This window comes from Sander lucioperca, chromosome 5, assembly GCF_008315115.2.
Source record: "Sander lucioperca isolate FBNREF2018 chromosome 5, SLUC_FBN_1.2, whole genome shotgun sequence".
Classification (NCBI taxonomy): Eukaryota; Metazoa; Chordata; class Actinopteri; order Perciformes; family Percidae; genus Sander; species Sander lucioperca.
This window is the reverse complement of record NC_050177.1, coordinates 41,901,837-41,923,592: the sequence shown is the minus strand read 5'-3', so window position 1 is coordinate 41,923,592 and position 21,756 is coordinate 41,901,837. Positions and strand designations below refer to the sequence as shown.

Below are 21,756 nucleotides of genomic sequence, written 5' to 3'. Positions count from 1 at the left end.
TGTGTGTGTTTGTGTGTTACCTGGATAGACGCGGAGGCCACCTGGCCAGCCTGGTCAAAGTCGAGGGACACTACGTGGGAGAAGCGGCTGGCGTTGGTGTTCATAGAGGTGGAGCTGTTGCCGAAAGCCTCCAGGATGGTGTAGACTGCCTGCCACTTCTCAGCTGTGTCACCAAAACAAATGTCAAATCAGATGTCATTTTTTGTTTTAGGGGGGGGGATCAGTTATGTTTTTAATATTATATTCAAGGACAAGACATTACAAGTTTGCAGATGTCGCAACATCAGTTCCCACTGCAGCGATACTGCGCTTCATAAATGTCAGAGACATGCCACGGCCTACTCTATGTCTAGCTATTCCTCTACTGTGTCTGTCCCTGTGTTTTTGTGATGACTCTGCAGGCTCACCGGAGAAGATTTTGCCCGTGCTGCCGGCGATGGAGACCAGGTACTGGACCAGGTGCTGGCAGTTGGTGGTCTTGCCGCTGCCAGACTTGCCCAGCAGCACGATGGACTGGTCCTGCCGGGTGGTGAGCAGGTTGCGATAGGCCGACTGGGCCACCGAGTAGATATGAGGTGCAGAGTCATCGCGCCGACAGCCTTTGAACATGTGCATCACCTGATGGGGGAGGGAGAAGACACACACACACACACACACACACACACACACACACACACACACACACACACACACACACACACAGTAGGGGGGGAAGGGGGGGGCATGGGAGAAGAGGAACAGAACAGAAGAACAGAGGGGATCAAATCCGAGCCACTTATTCAATATGTGGGACAATTAGGGCTCAACGATTAATTGTTTTCAAATCAAAATTGAGATTTGAAAGAATGCAATTGGGAAGACCGCGGTTAATCAAATGTGAAACATTTTTTATTCCTCTTTTCATTATTGTATTGTATTATTTTTCATAAGATAAATGCTGGGATAATGTTACATATCACAGATTGTTTACAGAAATTTTCAGTGGAGTTTTCATTTATTTTGTATTACTTTATTAAACATGATGGTAGAAGGTGTAATATGTAGATGCTGCTGTTGAACTGAGGATGATCCGACATTTCGGTTTACAGAAAAGTACTGATATTTTTTATTGGAATAGTTTTTTATTGTTTTATTATCAAAACTTTAGCTTTTGTGATAAATGTTCTGTTTGACTGTTCAATCTTCCATGCTTATTAAAAGAAAAACACTTATTGCTGCAATTCTAATCCATGTTCTCATCCCTGCATAAGAATATAGAGCAGTTTTGATAGTGTCTCATGTTATAATGCTCCATGACATGTTTATGTTACACAGTGAATATTAAACTTTAGCTATACTTTAGCTAAAATCAAATAATCGCAAATCGAATTGTAATTGCAATATCTGGCAGAAAAATCACAATTACGTTTTCCCCCAAATCGTTCAGCCCTAGGGACAATCATCACGCCCGACAGCGAAGCTTTATCAACATGTGATTAAGACATTATTATATGCGTTCGATGCCAGGTAGAACTCACAAAACACACAGTTCTTACACACTGTAACTTTCTTGTAACTTCTGTCTGGGAACTTTCCAATTACATTACACTGTCAAACTGGCTCAATAATAAGGCAAAGTTTTTCCTGCATGTGTTGTTCACACGACATGGACACCCAAAGATGATAGGTGAACATGTCTTGTAAAACTATGGGCTAGGGACCGAATCACCATGACGTCACGCTTACACAGAAATCACTTCCAGGTAGACGAATGGCCGTTGATTGAACTGCGGAGATATGTGAATTTGGCAAACTTGTTTATTTCTGTTGTCATTTTCAGCCGTAACTGTAAAGTTTAAAGACATGTAGTTAAACAGGGAGGTCTGACCTGTCTGATGTTTATGATGTGCTTATTTTCTGTCCTGTGTTGCTTTGATAACCAAATCTAGGTTAAAATTAGGAACAGCTTTTCACTGCCAGTCAGACTGTTAGTTTGGGTGCTGTCATTTTCTTTAGTCTGTGGCCCAACAGGTAAATTAGCTCTCTAAGCTAACGTGAGGCAGGAAGTTTTATATGAAAGCATCAAACATGCATTTTAGATAAAGGAGATGAGAGTATATCCAGTTGTTCCTCGTCCCCGTTTGCTCAGCGCTGTTAAACTGTATGTACGGGACAGGAGGTTTTTACCCGGAAGTTATTGGAACCAAACATTGTGATTGGGTCTAAATCAGCTGGCCCCGTCATCAGTCTTAAACTTACCTTCTCAGAGTACATGGAGGGTGTGCTTAGGGGGTTGATGATGACCATATTGAGTCCAGCGTAGGTGTGGATGAGGTTGCCTCCATAGCGCTGCCTCAGGCAGTGCATCACACTGGATTCATTCAGATAGAGCAGTGAGGCCAGGTCCTCTGATCGGTTGTATGATGGAGGGTTGGCCTGCACACGGAGAAAGAGAGAGAGATGACCATGACGCCACTCAACTAGTAGCAGAGAAACGGGTACGCTGCATCTCTAGATGTGCCGCAGCCGAGCCTTATTGAACGTTGTGAAAGAAAATACTGGGAACCAAGCAATCGGCCCTTTCTGAACAGGCACACGCTCCAAACAGGCACTGCACTAGTACATACAATTATATATACAATTTCTTGCAATTGCTTATACTGTGATACACTGTAAAATACAGTGATCATTGATAGAAATGTTATAATGTACATTCTCACTTGATATGATGAGATCTGATTATTTGATGAGGTCTAAAAAATATATAAAATTGTATGCTATAAAAGCATAAAAATGATATGGAACAGTGTGTTGGAACAGTGTGTACAAACAGAGTCCTACTGCTGAAACACCATTAACAATTTGGAGCCATCTCCCCATTCACCTTTTCTACGTCGTCCTCATCCACTTCCAGTACTGTCCCATCATGCTCCAGTTGGATTTTCACCTTGCCCTCTGGCAGGGAGCCAGCCTCTGTCTTCACCACGGTGGCTGCCAAGAGAAAGGACAGGAAACACGGACAGCTGTTAGCCTGCTGGAAGTGCTCACACTCATCCCTTTATCTTAACTGGCTAACTAAAAAGAAAAAAAAACAAAGCATGAAAAGCTCATGATTTTCTTGTTTTAAACTTTGAAGCCTGCAGACTACCACATGGATGGAAGCACAGCTTCTCAGGCCACTTACAATCACAAGAGACAATACAACCTTTTTCCCTCTGCTGACAGAAAAAATGATCTTATTACCTTTTACCAATATTCCACACGTGTCTAGCACTATGAAAACATGTAAGGTGTGGAATGACAGATTAGAACGGTCTCTTCTGTTATTGTGGATGTGGTCATAAAAATAATCCAGGTACAATGCACAGCAGAGTATACAACTAAAACCTTACAAATGATTAAAAGTCCCAGCCAAAAGGGAGACAAGCAACAAACCTAAAGACAGACCAAACAACGACTACACAATGTTAGGGCGCTGACACACAGAGCCGATTATCGGTGACTCGAGTCTGTTCGATGTGTTCCGTGCCGTCGTCCGTCCAAGGAGCTGTTGGCCTTCATTTTGGCCGACCCGACACATTCAGTCGGAGACAGGGCAGTTGGGACTCACCCGGAAATAGTGAGCGGATGAGCCTCTCAAAATCTGACAAAAATCTTTTAAACTGACCTTTGTCGATCTGAAATGAAGACAGATTCAGCAACTGCATGGCCTATTTCTCGCTTAAAATGTTTTCAGAAACTCGTTTCGGTGAACTATTTTAGTACAATATGAGATCGTATTCTGAACAAGCCGCCATGGACAGTCTGGCTGTGAATTTCCAGAGAAAAAAGACCCACGTGACGCGTTCGTCCAATCAGCTGTCGGTTTTCATTTTCTGGGAAACAATACAGAGAAGTGCCGCCTGCTGCTATGGAGACGTATTACGTTTCGCGCACGCACAAGTCGGCGTCGCCTCAGTGTGTTTTGAGGCATTTTTTTGGACCTCAGGGACCCGAATGATCAGTCCGACTGGCTTTTCTGCCAACGGTCGGCCGTCTGGTTGGTGTGTAAGCACCTTAAGGCTTTTGTAATCATTAAAGGGAGAGTTCAGCTTTTGGGCAATGCACTTATTTACTCTTTTAGAGAGTAAGACAACAAGACAGCTATCATTCTCATGTCTGTGTGTTGAGTACGAAGCTGGAGTCGGGACATGGTTAGCCTAGCTTAGCATAAATACTGGAAGCGGAGGGAAACAGCTAGCCTGGCTCGTCGTTAAAAACAACGCCTATCAACACCTCTAAAGCTCATTAACAAGCTGCTTCCCTTTTGTTTTACCTCTACACAAAGGGGAAAATGTGAAGACAGATTTGTAGTTGTAGGGGCAGTTACGTGCTGGAAGTGTTTCTGGGCAAACAACAGACTGGTGCTGAAGCCAGACACAAAGACACTGCACAGAAGTGCTGGGCAGATGGACAAACTGTTGCATTCATGCAACTCCCCAAAAATTCTATATTTGCTGGAGCTGAAAGGTTATTGATTACTTGAAGTCGACAGAAGCCGATCGACAGAAAAGTAATCCGTAACAATCACGTAATCATTTAAGTTATTGTCTGTTATTGTCGTACTGAGATTAAAAAAACTGTATACAGTGGGGATTTGGGCCAAGATAGTGTGATAGCAACACACGCCTTCCAATCACACCATTCCTCAGATTTTAGATTAGCAGAAGAGTGATGGGGGGCCAGCAGCCCAGTGCTAACCCACTGACACATGTTAGGATGTATTAAAAGGGAAAGTGAATATATTACAATCCAGCAATGATGCGAGACCAATGGGAAACTGAATCACAAAACAGCCAGGGAAACATTACACTTAAGAAACGGTACGCCCAATTTCCCCATCAGAATATCTGCAGTTCACTGCCATTCACTTCGGCTCCCTTTTTCTTGTCTTTTTTCAAACTTTACAACCTATTTTTTTATGAAGAACATCCCTCTTAAAGCACCCATATTATGCTCATTTTCAGGTTCATACTTGTATTTTAAGGTTGTACCAGAATAGGTTTACATGGTTTAATTTTCAAAAAACACCATATTTTTGTTGTACTGCACCGCTCTCTCTCACTGCTGCAGATCCTCTTTTCAGCTGGTCTCTGTTTTAGCTACAGAGTGAGACCTCTTTTCTTCTTCTTCTTCTGTACTATCTTTGATTGCACTGCACATGCTCAGTAGCTCAGATGTAGATCATGTCAGCTAACTAGCTCCATAGGCAGTAAAAGAAAGGCTGTTTCTACAACTTCGGTCGGTTACAAGGCAGGATTAGCTGGGAGACTTCTAAATGAGGGCACACATGTAAGTAGTTCTTTTGTAAATTATGGTGAACTGGTGTGTGTTGTAGAAGTGCTTTGCTAGGTAGCATGCTAGCGTTAGCATGCTAACGCTAATGCTAACGCTAACGCTACGAGCTAATGGTTGCGTTTAGCCTGCTTGTTTCGGCTTGTGACGTCACAAGCCCTGCCGATTTTGAACAGCTCACCCAGAGACTGAAGGCAGGACACATTCAGAAACCGTATCTCACTCTAAACAGCATGGATGGATTTTTTTCAAAGTTTGTATGTGTGTGGAAGCACTAGAGACACAACATAACAACCCAAATCCCAGAAAAAGTGATTTTTTCATAATATGGGCACTTTAAATGTCAATTCAGACAAAAAACACAATTCAGAAAACTACATTAATTATAAATTCATTTTAAAATCTATTTATATCCTATTATCTTTGTAATAGTCTTGCATTGCCAGACTTTCCTCCACAGCGCTGCGGAGGAGGGTCTGGCTAGTCCACACAGCATTCCTGGATGATGGGAGAAAAAACGTGCTCTGGTTTACTGGCATTTCTTTATACCAATCACAATTGTCTTGGGCGGTGCTAAGGGCCAGACAGAGCCACGGTGCCTCTGCAAAATAGCCTCGGGAAGGAACTTGTTTTGGTGGATCTGAGGAGCAGTTAACCATAGTCCTCATAAATCTACCGGAGTTTAAAATTCCAACACAAATAATGTCACGTAAAATATTGAATAACACTGGTTTATTAAGATTACATTTTCAGTACTGCAAATGTAATTTGTTTTAAAAATAAACTAATTTATTTACCAGTCACAGTTTGTTTTTAAGAAACCCACATTTTTAACAGTGAAAGAAAAATGGCCCACAAAAAGGTTAGACATGTTCTGCAGTGAAATGTTTAGGAGGAAGCCCATCTCACCCAGGGAGAAGCCATCTTTATGGACCAGCCAGACTTTCTCGGATCCATACCAGGCCTGCTCGGCTGCGATCTGCTCCTCCGTCTTCACCTGGGGTAGACAAACAACAAGGAGAGAAAATGACTGGACTGTATCTTCATGTATCTTTCATGCTGAAAGGTTATGAAAGAAAAAGGTTGCCAAGGTGACGGCCATGCAGTGGATGACAGTGGACTCAAAGGTCTCACAGTCCACTGAGCACTGCTGCTCCTTCAGGGTGCTGGGTGCATGTGTGACAAACTTCCAACCACACAGATGTCAATATAACAAGCCTCGGGGCGGTGTGAAGGGGGTTCAAAGGGAACACTGGTAAGAAGCATACCAGGGATTACCTCAGTTCAGTGACACAACGGGGACAAAAGTGAAAACAGAACACAACAAAAAATACAACTAAACAATAAAAACTAGGGCTGTCAAGATTAACTGGATAATAAACAATTTAACCCCACTTCCTTTTAACTCCTTAACTACTTTATACGCGCACATGTGAGTGAGAGAGAGAGAGAGAGAGAGACAGAGAGACAGAGAGACAGAGAGACACACACACACAAGTTTGTTTCACTATCTTTGTGGGGACCCGTCATTGACATAATGCATTCCCTAGCCCCTTACCCTAACCTTAACCATCACAACTAAATGCCTAACCTTAACCCTTACCCTCACCCTAACCATAACCTAATTCTAACCCTAATCCTAAAACCAAGTCTTAACCCTCAAACAGCCCTTTAACCTTGTGGGGTCCAGCATTTTGGGCCCCACAAGGCTGTGCAGACCCCACAAGTATACTGTATTCCCCGGTTTGTGGACCCCACGAATATAGTAAAACAAGCGCACGCACACACACACACCCTAACGTACTTTTGGAAAGCAGGAAGTGATGCAGCAGTAAAATTGTGGATGGCTAGCAGAAACAAAGCTCCTTGAGCAAAGAAATGGATACAGAAAAGGCTCTTTTGAATGGCAAATTGACAGACACCTGAGAAAAAAAAAAAAAAAATCCCTTTAAAAAGTACATTTAAACGAGATTCAAAAAATGTGCGATTACTTTGCTATTAATCCCGAATAAATATTTTAATCATTTGACAGCCCTAATTTAACCACATCACACAAAAAAAGTAAAGAAAAGGAAATCTCACATCATTTGAATGGGAAAAGTGAACAAGACACACTGCACTTCACAAGCAAAGGGAGAGAGCACAACACAGCACACACACACACACACAGCATTCTACGGTGCAGGGGATCATGGGACGGGCTGGAGGCGCAGTGCAGGCCAGACCTGGGGCTGCTGAGCTGCAGCATGAGATGCCAGAAGGAGGGCCACAGGGTCCTCTTCCACTGATCCCTAGGGATTGGCCAGCATGAAGAGGTCAAAGGTCACAGTTAGATATGAGTAACAAATGTTGTACGGACACACATACAAATAGATAAGATAACATAGATAAGCACACGGATAAATGTATAGCTGTAGGGGGGCATTGCATCTGAACAAAATGTAGTTCATCAAACTTATCCAGCACACCTGTGACAGAGAAATCAAGTTTGCTATACTATAAGCGTGGTCAGGACCTGTTGTGATCCACTTACTGGCTTTATGGTAGATCTGCTTTAATATTTAACAATACACTTTCACCGGTGAAATGAATGGAATAAAATGGTTGCATGACAACAAACAAAATTGGGGCCATGAACAAAGATTCATCATGAAATGAAAACTGGGAGCAGCTGAACACAATAATTAGCCACACGACAGTGTGGACACGCCACACATGCATGCCAACTGTCAAAATAGAAGCTACAAAGCCCATGCAGGTTGCTTCTATCAGCCGGATGTGTCGTGAAAAGAAAGTTGCGTCATGCCATTGTGTTACAAATTGCACCTCATGTCAATGATACAACAAGGAAAAGACCTGCCAAAAAGCTTTTGACTGAATAAGTCACACTCACTTTATGATGTGTGTAAAATATGAGACAAAAAAAAAAAAATCTGTGTTTAGAAAGTAGACTTCAGAGGTTAGGGTTTGCTGTCAAACCCAGCATCAGATGAGTAAACAACTGTCAATTTCATCTCTGTGTTTCCAGTACAAACGTATGTTTAGGACATGTTTGGCCTAATTTAGCACAAAGACTGGAAGCAGGTATCTTATTTAGGCATTGTACTGTGTTACCTAACAAAGTTATCACCTATACATCCATGACTCAACTTGGAGTCTTTGTTTTGCAGTCCGACAAAAAAAAATAGCTCCAATGTCCACCTTTTTTTTTTGGCACATCAGGTTACATTTAAATAAAAAATCTTAGGATTACATAATCCTATACTTTTCCACTGCCTTACCTAGGCTAAATATATCCTACATCTATCTCTGTACTGGATTAACAGACATGAAATTAGTATCATTATTCCCAGACAATTGATAAAGGTAACGTTCAGAACATTCTTTAAAATGTGGTTCCCTTAATGCCAAATAATGAAGAGATCCAGGTTCTCCCTTAATTTCATTTCCAACAAATTTCCAAAAACTTTCTCCTACTGACAGGCAGGGTTATAGTCACAGTAAGGCTAACAATAAAACATAATCAAATCTGATCAGTCAAAGAGTGGTTCTGGAATCAATGAATTGTAAAGGGCTGGATCAATCCACATATTATCCATTACATCAAAAGAGGATGCAGACTACAAGAAATTGTATAGCCTTTCAGCTTTTTGTATTGGCCTCAGCATGTTGGAAATACTGCAGTACAGACAAGGGAAATGACAAAACTAGGAAAAGTTAGAAGGATTCCAGGCCTTACACTCCGACAAGTCACACGAGTACAAACACCAGCCAGGAGGCCCAGAGGAAGGCTGGAGGGCCGCGGTACCTGGAGGGGCTGCGGGGCCGCAGGAGCGGGGGCTTGGACAGAAGACGAAACACTGACAGCCAGCTCCAGCTTAGCCACAAAGCAACCACAGCGAGACAACAACCAGCAAAAGCAGCGTGTGGACGGTGAGGAGAGAAGGAAAGAGAATGAGGGAGAAGAAGAAGACAAGGTCAACATGGAACTTTGGATGAAGAAAATGCTGTGTAGTGCATAAAAACAATGAAAAAGAGCATGGACACTTGACAGCATAAGGGAAAAGTGAAAATGACTTTGCAATGAGTAACCATGGGGTGGAGATAAGTCCTATACGTTGATAAAATGTATTTTTGGACGTGTAGATTTCAAACAAATAGTTGTTAACTGTCAGAGTAACACATTAGTAGCCATCAGGTCATATCTGCTGTCACTAACTGACAATCATTCTGTGAGTAACTAACTGACAAGCCCGACAAACTTGTATGTTGTCAGGTTTGTGTGCTCCCTGCAAGCTGATGTCTGTACTCATCCTAGGATCATCTGTGAGGGTAGAACACAGCACTGACTGTACAAACGCTAGTGTTTGGGTAGTTCCAACATCCCCAACAGAGTGATACATCATCTCCAGTTAAACCAGCTGATCGCACGTCTATTTCAGGAGTGACATTGTCCAGTTAAGCTTTCATTCATTCCATAACAATAATTTACGCTTATAAACCTAATAGTTTGCCAATGTGTCAGATATATATTTCATCAACATTTAGATAAATAATTGGACTGGACTCGATATTGGCAGTTACGCCATAATACAGGGTTCGGAGGCTAAAAAATGTTGATCGGGACATCGAAAGTGTGTATAGAAAACTTTCCAATGAGTACAAAAGCAAGCAAAGAGTCAAAATTTTCAACTGGGAAACTAAGATTAGACTTTTGAGAGCAGCGATAGTTAATAGATAAGTAAGAGGTAAGTAAGCAATAAGTGCATGATGAAAGCCAGAGAAACCGAGCTGGAGAAGTAAGGGGCAGAGCGTTGGAGACAGACACCAGCAGAGGGGACTCTATTTCACTCCCTCATGAGTCACTGTTCGGTCCCAGTCAGGAGGGCAAAAGAGACACCATGCTAATACTTTCCTCTGCTGTGAGCGTCTGTAAATATACACCAATAAACTAAGCATGTTAGGCATGGAGATAATGCTAACAGCCCAACGGAGCAATCGTTGGGTTTAACTGTAAGTTAGGGGGGGCTGAGGTTCTGCCAGCCAACTCTGAGATGGAGAATACAATACAACAGCCCTGCTGTAAAACTATAGGGTGAAGCTCATAATGTAGTTTTTTTAGGAGGAACATCAGCAGTGTTGATTTGACTCAGTCTAAGGCCATAGTCTGTAGTGCTGTTAAACTACACTTTAATTTCACATTGCATTAAACTACGGCACCACAATTTTCTGTTCAATTTTTGGTCATGTGAGAGTTGATGTGGACATACACAGAGACATAAAGCCAAGACAAGACATTAATAATATTCAGATGGACAGCAGGGTGATTTACAGGGGCGTTGAAGATCCTCATCAGGCGTCTCTGAGCTTCCTCGGTGGGACTGAGCGGTTCCTCCTACAGGTCGAAGCAGCAACACATTGACACTCAGACCACTGATAGAGCTGAAGCAAAGCCCATGACTACGCACACACACACACACAAAAAGTTACAAAACGTGAATATGTGATGTATTCCTCAAGGCTCAAGCGTTTACTGAAGGACACTCTGCACACTCAACATTACATAGCATCTTGGCTTATTGTGGAATCTGATTTCTTTAATTTTTTAAACCACGTTAGTAGTACTCTCAAAGTTAATGTTCAAAGGTGCCTCAAACAGCATGCACACTAGAAAACCAATGCCACACACACACACAACAATACCATTTTCTGGTTGAGAGAAGAATACTTGCAAGACATAAGTTGCTCCAACCCAGCACAGCAAATCAATGTACCACGGAAATATAAACAGATATTGGCGTTCCTGTGGGGCAAAACCCTGACACTAAACCCTGACGAGGCTCATCCGCTCGCCATTTCCGGGTCGTCCTCGGACGGACGACGGCACGGGACACACCGAACAGACTCGAGTCACCGACCTCGCCAGACGGTCCGACGGCCGATAATCGGCTCTGTGTGTCAGCGCCCTACTGCAACAAAAATATTTATCATGACAATAAGTACAACATGGAGGTTGAATTTGTGTCATGAATATTACTCATACGGAAGTGAATATCTTTCCAGCAAAAAAATGGATTTCCAATCTACTACATCCCTTAATCCCAAAATATGCTACAGTCAATGGTATGCTTTGAGAATCTAGCAGCAGATTCCTAACGTTACTGTACTGGTCAGTCAGAAGCAGCATGTTTTAGAGTAAATTGAGACCCAATCAGGTCTTAGTTGCACAAATTCAGCAAAAAAACCTTTTTGTGACCATTTCTGCCATCTGTAAAGTTCCTGGAGAGCTGTGCAATCTGTGCCTGTTCATGGGTTTGACTTTGAGGCCCTCTCCCTGAATGCAGCACTGCAGTAATTGGCTCTACATAAATCTCCTGTTGGTGACTAGACACGCTAGGCTACTGAAGTCCCTCATTTGGAGCAGTATCTGGTGGGACTGTGCCTTTGTAAAAAGGGGATCATGGGTAAAAAAAGTGGTGACTGTCCTCCCTGTTTTGATGGTACAGTGGACTCAACAGAAAGGGGTTTAAGGTTTGTAAATCTCAAAAAGAGCAATCTTCTCAAATCTGCAGAATCACAAAAACCTCTATAATCTGTAACGAATAAACAACTTGCTATTTTGACAACCAAACCAAGTTTGTTGAGGAAGTTAGAAAGTTGATGAGGAAATAAATTGTTTGTGACTGATGGAACACCAGAATGGGAAATTATGGTCAGGAAGTAAACAAATGCTTCCTACTCATGCCCAGGAGCACTTGTAAAATAAAACCACTTGACTTGTTCAGTGCCCAGAAACAAAAAGACCAAAATCTTCTGACTGCTGAACATGTCAGACACAACATATATTTGTATTTGTATGTAGTTTGTCTTAAGGGTAGTAATAAAAAAAGGCATGAGGTCATTACAATCCAACGGGTTTATCCCCTTGGGAGCTAAAATGTTATCAGCAAAGTTCATGGCTTTCCAGCAATTACTTCACGAGACACTGGTCAAGAGGAAATTGTGATCTGGTTATGGCACCATAGAAAAAGGTCAGGGAGCTACCAAAACCATGAAGAAAACATCCATTGGGAACCACCAATATACCATGGCAGTCTGTTAATCATGTCTTGTTCCACCTATGCGCCAAGCTGAGACCCAAACCCGCATCTTTATGACTCGACTCAGGTAAGCCCAAGTGGTTCCGCGAAATTTGAGACCTGGACCTAACCTGAGCCATTAATTTTGCTTTATTAGATCCATTACTGACGTTTAGCTTGCCAGGCTAATGCACAACATTGACTACAGTCTCTTTCCCACTGGGGATTAAGCAAAAACTTTCATCACACCATGGATGTTGAAACCCTTTTCTTGTTCTAGACCAAAATGTAACGTCCTCTTACAAATCAAACACTGTCTTGACTTTTGTTTCCTACAGGACACTCTGAACACTCATCATTACATACTGTAGTATCTTGGCTTATTGTGGAATCTGTTTTGAAGAGACTATGTTAGTAGTACTCCCAAAGTAAATGTCCAAAGGTGCTTTATTCAGCATGCACGCTAGAAAACCAATGCATTCCAGCTATAACTTTACAAGACACTTGTCGCGAGGAAATTCATTTCAGTCTTTTTTCCACTGGGGATTGAGTATAAACTTTGAACACACAGCACTCCTGGCTGTTGAAACCCTTTCTTGTGTTGAACAGAAGGCCAGCAACGTATTTTTTTAGTGTCTAACTTTTCCCTAGTTATTCTGAAGAAAGGTTAACAATATATTGTGTTCCATGTTCCATTGCTAGGTTACAACGGCTATCAAGTGACTCTAAAACCGTGCCACACCGAGGTTACACACACACACACACGTGGTGTCAGTAAGCAAACTCTAAAGTGCTCTTATATTTCAAACATGCATTTCAAATGGCCATGCGCTTTCCACACCAATGTCCCACATATTGACCAGACATGCAAAGTGTGGACTGCGTACCTCTTGTTGACTGACAGCAGTTTGATGAATTGAAATGACTCCTTGAGGGAGAGACAGTGGACTAAGGGTGGGACGGGGAGGATCAGGGCTCACAGGAGTTTTGAGTGGAGCGGGTTTAGGAGCTGGGATGAAACGTGATGAAGGAGAGACGGAGGAAGACTTCGGGGCCACTGGGGTGGTAGACGGAGGATTTGTAGGGGTGGGTTTTGTTGCAGCAGTTGGTTTTGGTGCAGGTATGAAGCCAGGAGGCGGTGACAAGGGTGAGGGCTTAGGAGCTGGGATAAAGCCAACAACTGGTGGGAGAGATGAGGGTCTGGAATGAGTCAATTTGGAAGATGTTGGAGCCGTTGGGTTTACAGCAACCACAGGAGATTTAACAATCTGTATGCCTGGACCAGAGCTTGTAGGTTTGTAATTGACCTCCTGTGGCTTTACGGTGGTTTTATCCTCTTTCTTCTCTTTTATCTCCTGCGGCTCAACAACTTTTTCCTCTTTCTTCCCGTTTATCTTCTCCAACTCTATTTTTTCTGGTCGATCATCCTTGCATATTCGCGGCCGGGGCTCCCTTGTCCTGCCTCTGACCATGAGGTTTGTCAACCCTCGTGAAATGTCGTCTTCCGTTTTGACGGCGTCATGTTTAAAAGAGAACCCTGACATCATGGGGGCCTTAGACACTGAAGCTGGTGCTGGCACTGCTTTAACTGGTTCAGCAGTAGGCCTGGCTGCTTGTGGTGCTTTGTCTGATGGTTGCGTTGGCACATTGGTCTCGTCCTCTTCTGCGGGCAGGACCTTTCTGACAACTCGACGAACCACCTTCACTACTTTCTTACGTGTCAGACCCTTGTCCTCCGTAGTATCCATCTGGTTGGTGCTGCTGCCTGGAACGTTAATATCACTATTGGCTGTACCGTTGGCCACGCTTTTGCCCATTATGCCATTTTGCTCTCGCTCACTGTTCATAACTGGCTGTGGGCTCCAAGGAGCTTGTGGTGGGTCAGGACTCCTAATTTGCTCTGCCTTCTTTGACGGTGGCTCAGGGCTTTTGAAGCGTTCTGGTACTTTAACAGGTGTCCTGACTTTAGGCGGGGAGGGACTCCTGACCCGGGCTTTCGACTCCGTATGGGAAACTGATGGGGGGCTTGTTGCCCGGAATAACCCCCTGCCAGGGTCTAGAGCTGGCACAGACTTGGCCCGGCTGGGCAGCCCTTCACTGTCTGACTACTCAGAGAGGAAAGAGAGGAGGTATAAGCGAGAATATTGAAAGAAAATCCAGGCATCATGTTTTTAATAATCAAAAGATTTGTGAGGACTGAACAGCTAGCAGCTTACTACACTCCTCACTGACTCATTGAAAGAAGCCTGAAATCCCACAAAAGGGATTTTCAGGAGGGTTGGCAGGACACTTAAGATGATTTGAGGAACCCAGAATGTCTAGGAGACTTGACTGATGGGTAATTTGTTAAAACTTAGTGCCAAATGACCAGCTGCTTACAGTATGACATGGAGATATTCTTACAAGCGCAAGTCATTCTCAACACATTTCTACAGCTGTAATAGATAGAGATGATTTGAACTCTTTAAAAATGCTTTAAAACAGTTTTACTTATTTTCTATCCTCAGAGTCAATGGGCCCTTATGCAAGAAGCACTTCTACAACAAACCTCTTGATTTAAGCAAACGTGTTGTATTTACACCCAATACCACTTCTGACACTCCTAAATGTATTTTATTTTTGTCCAAAAGTAGGACGTCCTGTTGTGCAGCGTGAAGTTCTTCATGTATCTCTTGGGTAACATTTTTGTGAATGAATGAAACATATTGTAGCATTTTGGACTACTATGATCAAATCTCATCAACAAGCACCTACCCATGTACAGGTACCATTCATCAGGTTGAAATGTGTATTATGTAGAGCTGCAACGATTAATCGATTAGTTGTCAACTCTTAAATTAATCGACAACTATTTTGATAATCGATTAGTCAGTTTGAGTAATTTTTTAAGACAAAAGTAAAAAGTCTCTGATTCCAGCTCGTTAAATGTGAATATCTTCTAGTTTCTTCTCTCCTCTGTGACAGTAAACTGAATATCTTTTGAGTTGTGGACAAAATAAGACATTTCAGGACGTCATATTGGGCTTTTGGGAAACACTGATCCACATTTTTCACCATTTTCTGACATTTTAGAGACCAAACAACTAATCGATTAATCGAGAAAAAAATCTACAGATTAATCGACTATGAAAATAATCGTTAGTTGCAGCCCTAGTATTATGACGGCTGTGTGTATATGAAGAGGGGTTTTCTGAATCCCACATGAAACACTAATGCGAGCAAACCTCACCGAAATAAGTGAGAGGTTCAGGATATGAATTTAAAGTCTGATCTCAATTAGTTGGGCGTTTGATCCTAACTTTCAATGAGTCGACTTCTACCTAAAAACATGTATACAATACATCAAGAAATTGGACATGGCTCCCTCCAAAAAACACCTAGATATATCACAAGAGCTGGATTGACCCTGGCAGACTAAGAAAGCCCTAACATGAATCTGACGACCACAAGTAAAAAGGACCATTTTTACTTACACTTTTGCTTCCTGGCTTGTTATCTTCTTTAATCTAAATGTGTTGATATAAAAAGGAGAACTAGATCAAAACCTCATCACTGCATGAAGCTGTTGTCCATCACACCGTGCAAACCTCAAAACATGCACATTTTCTGATCTTTTACTGCAACATCTTTTTTTAGATACAGTATGTCCAACTATTTCAAGAACTAATAATTTGATGCACTTTGCAATTTGATGAAGTGTCCAGCAAATGGCATATTTGGTACAGAGTCGCAGCTACTATAACATATAACAAGATGAGAGTGAAAGCCATCACATTCTTAGTGTGATACAAGCAAAATGGCACACGCATCTAAAGACACACATGTTAATGCACAGTGTAAAACACTGTAATACCATGCAGTGTGAGAGTGCTTTATGAAATGTCCAAATGAGACTTCCCTTTTGCTCCCAGAAGGAAAAGCGATGTGAGAATGCCATGTTGGCTGATCTGCTGTCATGGGCTGTGACGGATGAGATGAGAGCAGGAGGAAGAGGAAGAGGAGGTGGAGGGGAGCTAGGAGAGGAAGAATGGCGAGAAGACAGATGAATGGAAATGAGAATCATTGCATTTTCAATGTGGGCAGAGCCACATGTTGATGGTAAAGCAGTGCTTTAGGGACAAGAAGAAGTGGAGGATGAACAGGAGATTAGAGCAGGAGCATTAGCTCTAACCAAAGCAACGCCAGCACCTGCTCAGGGATTACGAATGATGCATTTTAACTACCATGAAATGATGTCACTTGAGCTTCGGTTTGGCCGATATGATGATATATACCATGAGACAATATAAAGTTGTCTACAGTCATAGATTTAGCCACACTGTATATCTGGGCGTTTCTATATTATTTGTAGATCAATGAAATGTGTACTGTGAAAGTATTTTGACCTGTCAGATATTCAAAAAACTGGATTCGCCGTTAATTAATTACTAAAAACACTGTATCCGTAAACCATTTCTCAATTGTTTTTCCAGATCATTTACTATATAATCATATAATCAACATGACAGCATAAAGGTGCATAGGCGGATGATTTTATCCATATCGCCCCTTCCCCACTACAGCCTCCAATCTCCATCTAAAAAGAAAACTACAAACGTAAACCCACCTTAGAACTCTAAAAGGTCTTTCATGTAAAGTACCACTGTCAATTGCTGTCAGATGAGTAGGCACTGTATGGATTGGATACAATATGACTGTGATGTGATCAGTCCTTTCCTTCCTTGGTTTTAACTCCCTATCAGCAGACAAATACATAAATCACAATCTAAAAACTTTTTGGGATAGTAGTCACACTGTTTCAGGACAGGTGTGGTTTGCTTCTAAACAACTGTCTGCCTGAAGTTTAAATTGTAAAGGGTTAAGTCAAGGATTTCTGCCAAGTCTAATGTATCTTATTCATCTTTACACAAAACAGATTAAAGCTGGTCTCCAAAAGTCTGACTTGGACTGCAGGCCTTTAGCCCTTCACCGGGTATGGGACAGCGTCCAGGTCTGGCTCGCAGTCAGTGGCTTTTATCAGTGTGAAGTCTGAATTAGCACACTGACTAACATGTTTATTTTTGGATTAGATAGGGCTGTGGGCTAGATTACTCTCTCAGAGAAAGGCCAACAAGGCATATATTACCCACAAAGGCAGTGCTGAAGTCACACATCACAAACCTTTTAACTTTTAATACTAAGCTGTACAAATAAGCAACACCAATTATCAAACCATTCTACCTTACTGTCTCCCAGGAAAACATTGAATGTAAGCACATTTCATAATGCAATATTTTCATAATTACCATTTCTGTTGCTTTACTTGCCATCATATGAATGATGAATGCCTATCTGCTGGACCTCAAGTGTGTACTTCACATAGCAAATGTACACAGGAGAATACTGCATTTCATTGGAATGGAGTTCATGTCTACAAAGCGAAAAGCAAGCTCACACTTAGCATCCCACCATAAACAAGCAGCTGCTTCTTACTGTAGGAGTGTTAACAGTCAAGTGGCTAAATCCCAGTTGGTAGTGGACTGGTAATATCTGGGGTAGAGGTCTGATCTAAAGCAGACCCATGGGAAAACCAAACCCAACATGCATCAATTCATTTTCAAAAAAAAAAAAGGAGGCACAGCTGAAAAGGGACCCAGTCCAAGTATACTCAAGTATGCATAATTAGATCCAAAACGTGGTCAACCTGAACAGTCCGAGCAGCAACAGTGTCAGAGCTGATAGAGAACCCACTTGGGTCCCCTCAGGTACAGGGCTGGGCAATAATTCAGTATGATAATTTATCGTCTTTCAATGGAATCACATTGTGAGGATATCATATCGAGATATCATGATGTACAATGACCTTGTCTAAACTGATTTAACAAGCACATACTAACTTAATTTTCTCTGAAAATCTGTTGAGGGAATATCATTTGAAGAATTGCAGATTTGTTTTAACATCACACTATTTTTGTGTATGCATGTAAACACAGTCAGTATATAGCTGGGGAAAAAAATTCCACAGTTTACCACATTATTGATGATTATCTAAAATCTCACTGACAAAAATATTTTGCGACAGCACCAATTGTCAACCCTACAACATCGCTGCTGTATCGATATCGATGCATTTGGTCAAGAATATCGTGATGACTGATTTTCTCCATATCGCCCAGCTCTATGAAGGTGGGAGACATATCGACACACAGACTTGAATTCTGCAGCAATACAACGGGACTCTGATTTGTCCTGAACCTGGGTCAGGTCTCAGATACTGGGAACCCAATGGAAGACCTCTGATCATCTGATAATATTACTGCAGGTGAGTTAGCATGTTAGGAATATAAGGAGTATATCGTATATTTATTACAATGATTGTGTGGTTTGTTCCAGATTTATTTAGACTGAAGTGGAAATCGTTAACGATAACTCGATAACATTTTAGCTACACATTTATGAGGCTCACAATTGATCTCAGAGTGAAGAATTATGTTAACTGTCTATCTAAAAAAAATCTTTATTCAATGTGAATGCATAAAAGGCAGACGTGGAGGTGAATTAATATAGTATAGTCCTGTCACAACAGGCCGTAATTCCGTGAGTTATGAAAACAAGGCAATATGGCTGAAGTCATCCGTTCCTAGATTTTTCACGTATACATAGCAGATGTATGAAAAGTAACATACAGTAATCACACTGATATTCAAAACAAAGAACTGCGCTCCACGGCATAACATGACACCAAACTTGTCCTTATTGTAAAACAAAACCCTCACCTCGGGATCAGACATTTCAACAACAGAAATGTGTAGAACGATGATAATGAAGAATCACCGAGGTACAATGTGTCCTAAAGTCCAAAAACAATAATCCAGAGTTATTACCCAGCCCTACTTGCATAAACAGTAAGTCTGTTCAAAGTCAAAGTAACATACACACCAGTGGTTCCCCCCAAAAAGTTGTTTAGCCCGGTGGCAAGTGTCTTTATTTTCGACAAGGGGCTGGGGCCAGTCACAGACTGAAGTCAGCAGTAATGTAGAGTCCAATAGTTTCTGTGATAACAGAATAATCGACGAAATCGCAAAATTGCCCATTTAAAAAAGATAGGATAAGACAGATTCTATAGGGCCCTACATTAAGTCAGTGCTAAACGCTAACTGAAAAAAAAGTTTCCAATTGAGCCGTCCCACTGTAACTGTAGTTTAAAAAACAAAAAACAATAATTCCCAGTGGCTTAGGCCTGGTGGGGGGCAAGTTAGGCCCGGTCTTGCAATACACTGGGGGAAACCCTTCATACAATAAAGACCTTATCAGAGTAGCACAGCTAATGACACATGATCAAGATGAACTGAAAACACAACATGGAAGTGCCCTAGAATTTCAGTCTCAACTACATTTCCCACCATCCTCCTCCTCAAAAACATGTCTACTTTTAAATTCTACCACTCTAACTGATTAACACCCCGAGGAGGAAAAAGGGGAACTGTCACAATGGCACAAAAGCCGCTATTGTAAAATGTTACTTTCCACAAACCACTCAAGCTGCCTCCTCAGCTAACTGGAGTCTAAAAATAGTGTCACCGGCTGTGGGACCTCAAGGGGGGCCCACGCTATTTTCCACGAAAGATCCCGCTTCTCGTTTCAAGTTATCACACACTGTTCTACCTGTTAGTGAAGTAATTCCACAACTCCTGTATCCAAATCGTTCCCACAGGTCAGCAATCAAATCAAAAACTGTCCAGTCGAGGAGATCTGAGCGACCGGCTGGAGACACAAAGTGAAAAGGGAAACAGCAGAGCCGAGGAGTGGGAGAGCGCTCTGATAGGCCGGCTATTCCTGACATAGGACAGACAAGAGATGTGGGGACAGCTGTTGTGATATGAGGGTGTTGAGTAGGGGTAAAAATAGGAGCCTCTGCTCTCCAGCCTGGACAGGTCTGCCATGAACTCCCCCAACACCACAACCAGCACCATCTCCACCATCCAATCAGCAGCCACACTGTTCCCCACACATGCTGCTGCAGCTGCTGTCGTCTCAGCTGCTTCTGTGTGTGTATCCATGTGGAAGGAAACGCAGCTGAGGGGACTGTTAACGTCAATGAAAGCAATGCTCATTCTGTAGGTAGGGCTGCACAATATAATTGCTTTTTATCGTCATCGCGATATCAACTGGTGCAATAAACACATCGCGAAAGGCTGCAACATATCGCAAAAGACACTCGGAGATTTTTTTTGTTAGTTGAAAGAAAATATCAGCAGAAAACTGAACTTTATAACAGGGGTCTTCAACATTTTTTAAACCAAGGACCCCTTAACTGAAAGAGAGACAGAGCAGGGCCCCCCTATATTGTATAAAAATAAGTTGCATCTTAAACTGGGCGTACGATAACGTGTAGGGCAGCCTAAAGCCTTCATACATACCTTTTTTTCCCCATAGAATACTAAGCTATTATAATAATAATTGCTGGCATGATTTTATAAAGCATCTTTTAATGTTAAACATACATGTGGCACAGTGAACCCTTGGATTCACTTCTGCTGTGTGCATCACAAAGCAGCAGTAGTGTGGCTAAAAAGTAACCGTCACAATTTCCCATATCCCAAAATTATGTTTGAAATGTCTTGTTGGACCTGACAGTCCTCAACGTTTTTTAGGCCAAGGACCCCTAACCTGACAAAGAGACGAGTAGGGACCCCTACTACATATATTGTTTAAAATTGAATTGCGTTATAAACTGGGCCTATATAAACATGTAGCCTAAAGACTTTACACATAGCTTTTTATGGTGCCCTACATACTAAGCATATTTATATATCATCATGTTTTAATGTCAAACCTACATGTGGAAGGAATAGAGAATCCAGAAGCTTAACTGTATCTGTGGATGGCTACCATAGTGGCTACTTTACCTATGGGCCAGTAAGCTTATCATCAATATTGTTGAGGTTGTTGTGTTTAACAAATATGTTTGATTCATGCTAATGTATATTTTTCCAGACATAGTGTAATGTTTTGGGGGGAAAAACGTATCAAACAATAATTTGGCGGCCCCCTGCAGTGACTCTGAGGACCCCCCCAGGGGTCGCGGACCCCCTGTTGAAGATCACTGCTATAGATAATAGAAACCATTTACAATGACATGAAAAAGAAAATCAGCAAATACTCACAGCTAAGAGAAGCTGGAACTGTAAATTGTTTGGCATTTTTGTTTGATAAATAACAATTAATAATACAGTAAACTAATCGTTTCAGCACTAGAGGCAACACACAGGGGAAAATGACAGGATGCAAAGGAACAACACGGAGAAGGACACAACGGTATAGCAGTGGTGGTGAGGATAGACATTTCTTAAAATAATTGAAACTTAGGGCGTTTTCACACATA

At 41.9% G+C, this 21,756-nt stretch overlaps 1 protein-coding gene across 18 annotated transcripts in view; it reads right to left on the bottom strand.

Annotated features, from left to right (window-relative positions):
* Positions 1-21,756, bottom strand: part of LOC116041151 (unconventional myosin-XVIIIa-like) — a 175,157-nt gene that overhangs the window by 113,058 nt on the left and 40,343 nt on the right. For 3 of the 18 annotated variants that reach the window (XM_031287012.2, XM_031287015.2, XM_031287014.2), the window contains exons 1-12: positions 20,037-20,174; positions 16,291-16,405; positions 15,866-15,898; positions 13,280-14,497; positions 10,646-10,708; positions 9,053-9,190; positions 7,539-7,604; positions 6,223-6,310; positions 2,864-2,970; positions 2,239-2,415; positions 408-618; positions 21-163 (exon numbers count right to left, since the gene is read on the bottom strand). In XM_031287012.2, the coding sequence (XP_031142872.1) occupies positions 21-163; positions 408-618; positions 2,239-2,415; positions 2,864-2,970; positions 6,223-6,310; positions 7,539-7,604; positions 9,053-9,190; positions 10,646-10,708; positions 13,280-14,497; positions 15,866-15,898; positions 16,291-16,329 (2,283 nt within the window). In that variant the 5' untranslated portion in view covers positions 16,330-16,405; positions 20,037-20,174. Of the gene's footprint in view, positions 1-20; positions 164-407; positions 619-2,238; positions 2,416-2,863; positions 2,971-6,222; positions 6,311-7,538; positions 7,605-8,361; positions 8,368-9,052; positions 9,191-10,645; positions 10,709-13,279; positions 14,498-15,865; positions 15,899-16,290; positions 16,406-20,036; positions 20,175-21,756 lie in introns of those variants that run through there. The other 15 variants (XM_031287024.2, XM_031287029.2, XM_031287026.2 and 12 more) reach the window with 11 other exon arrangements.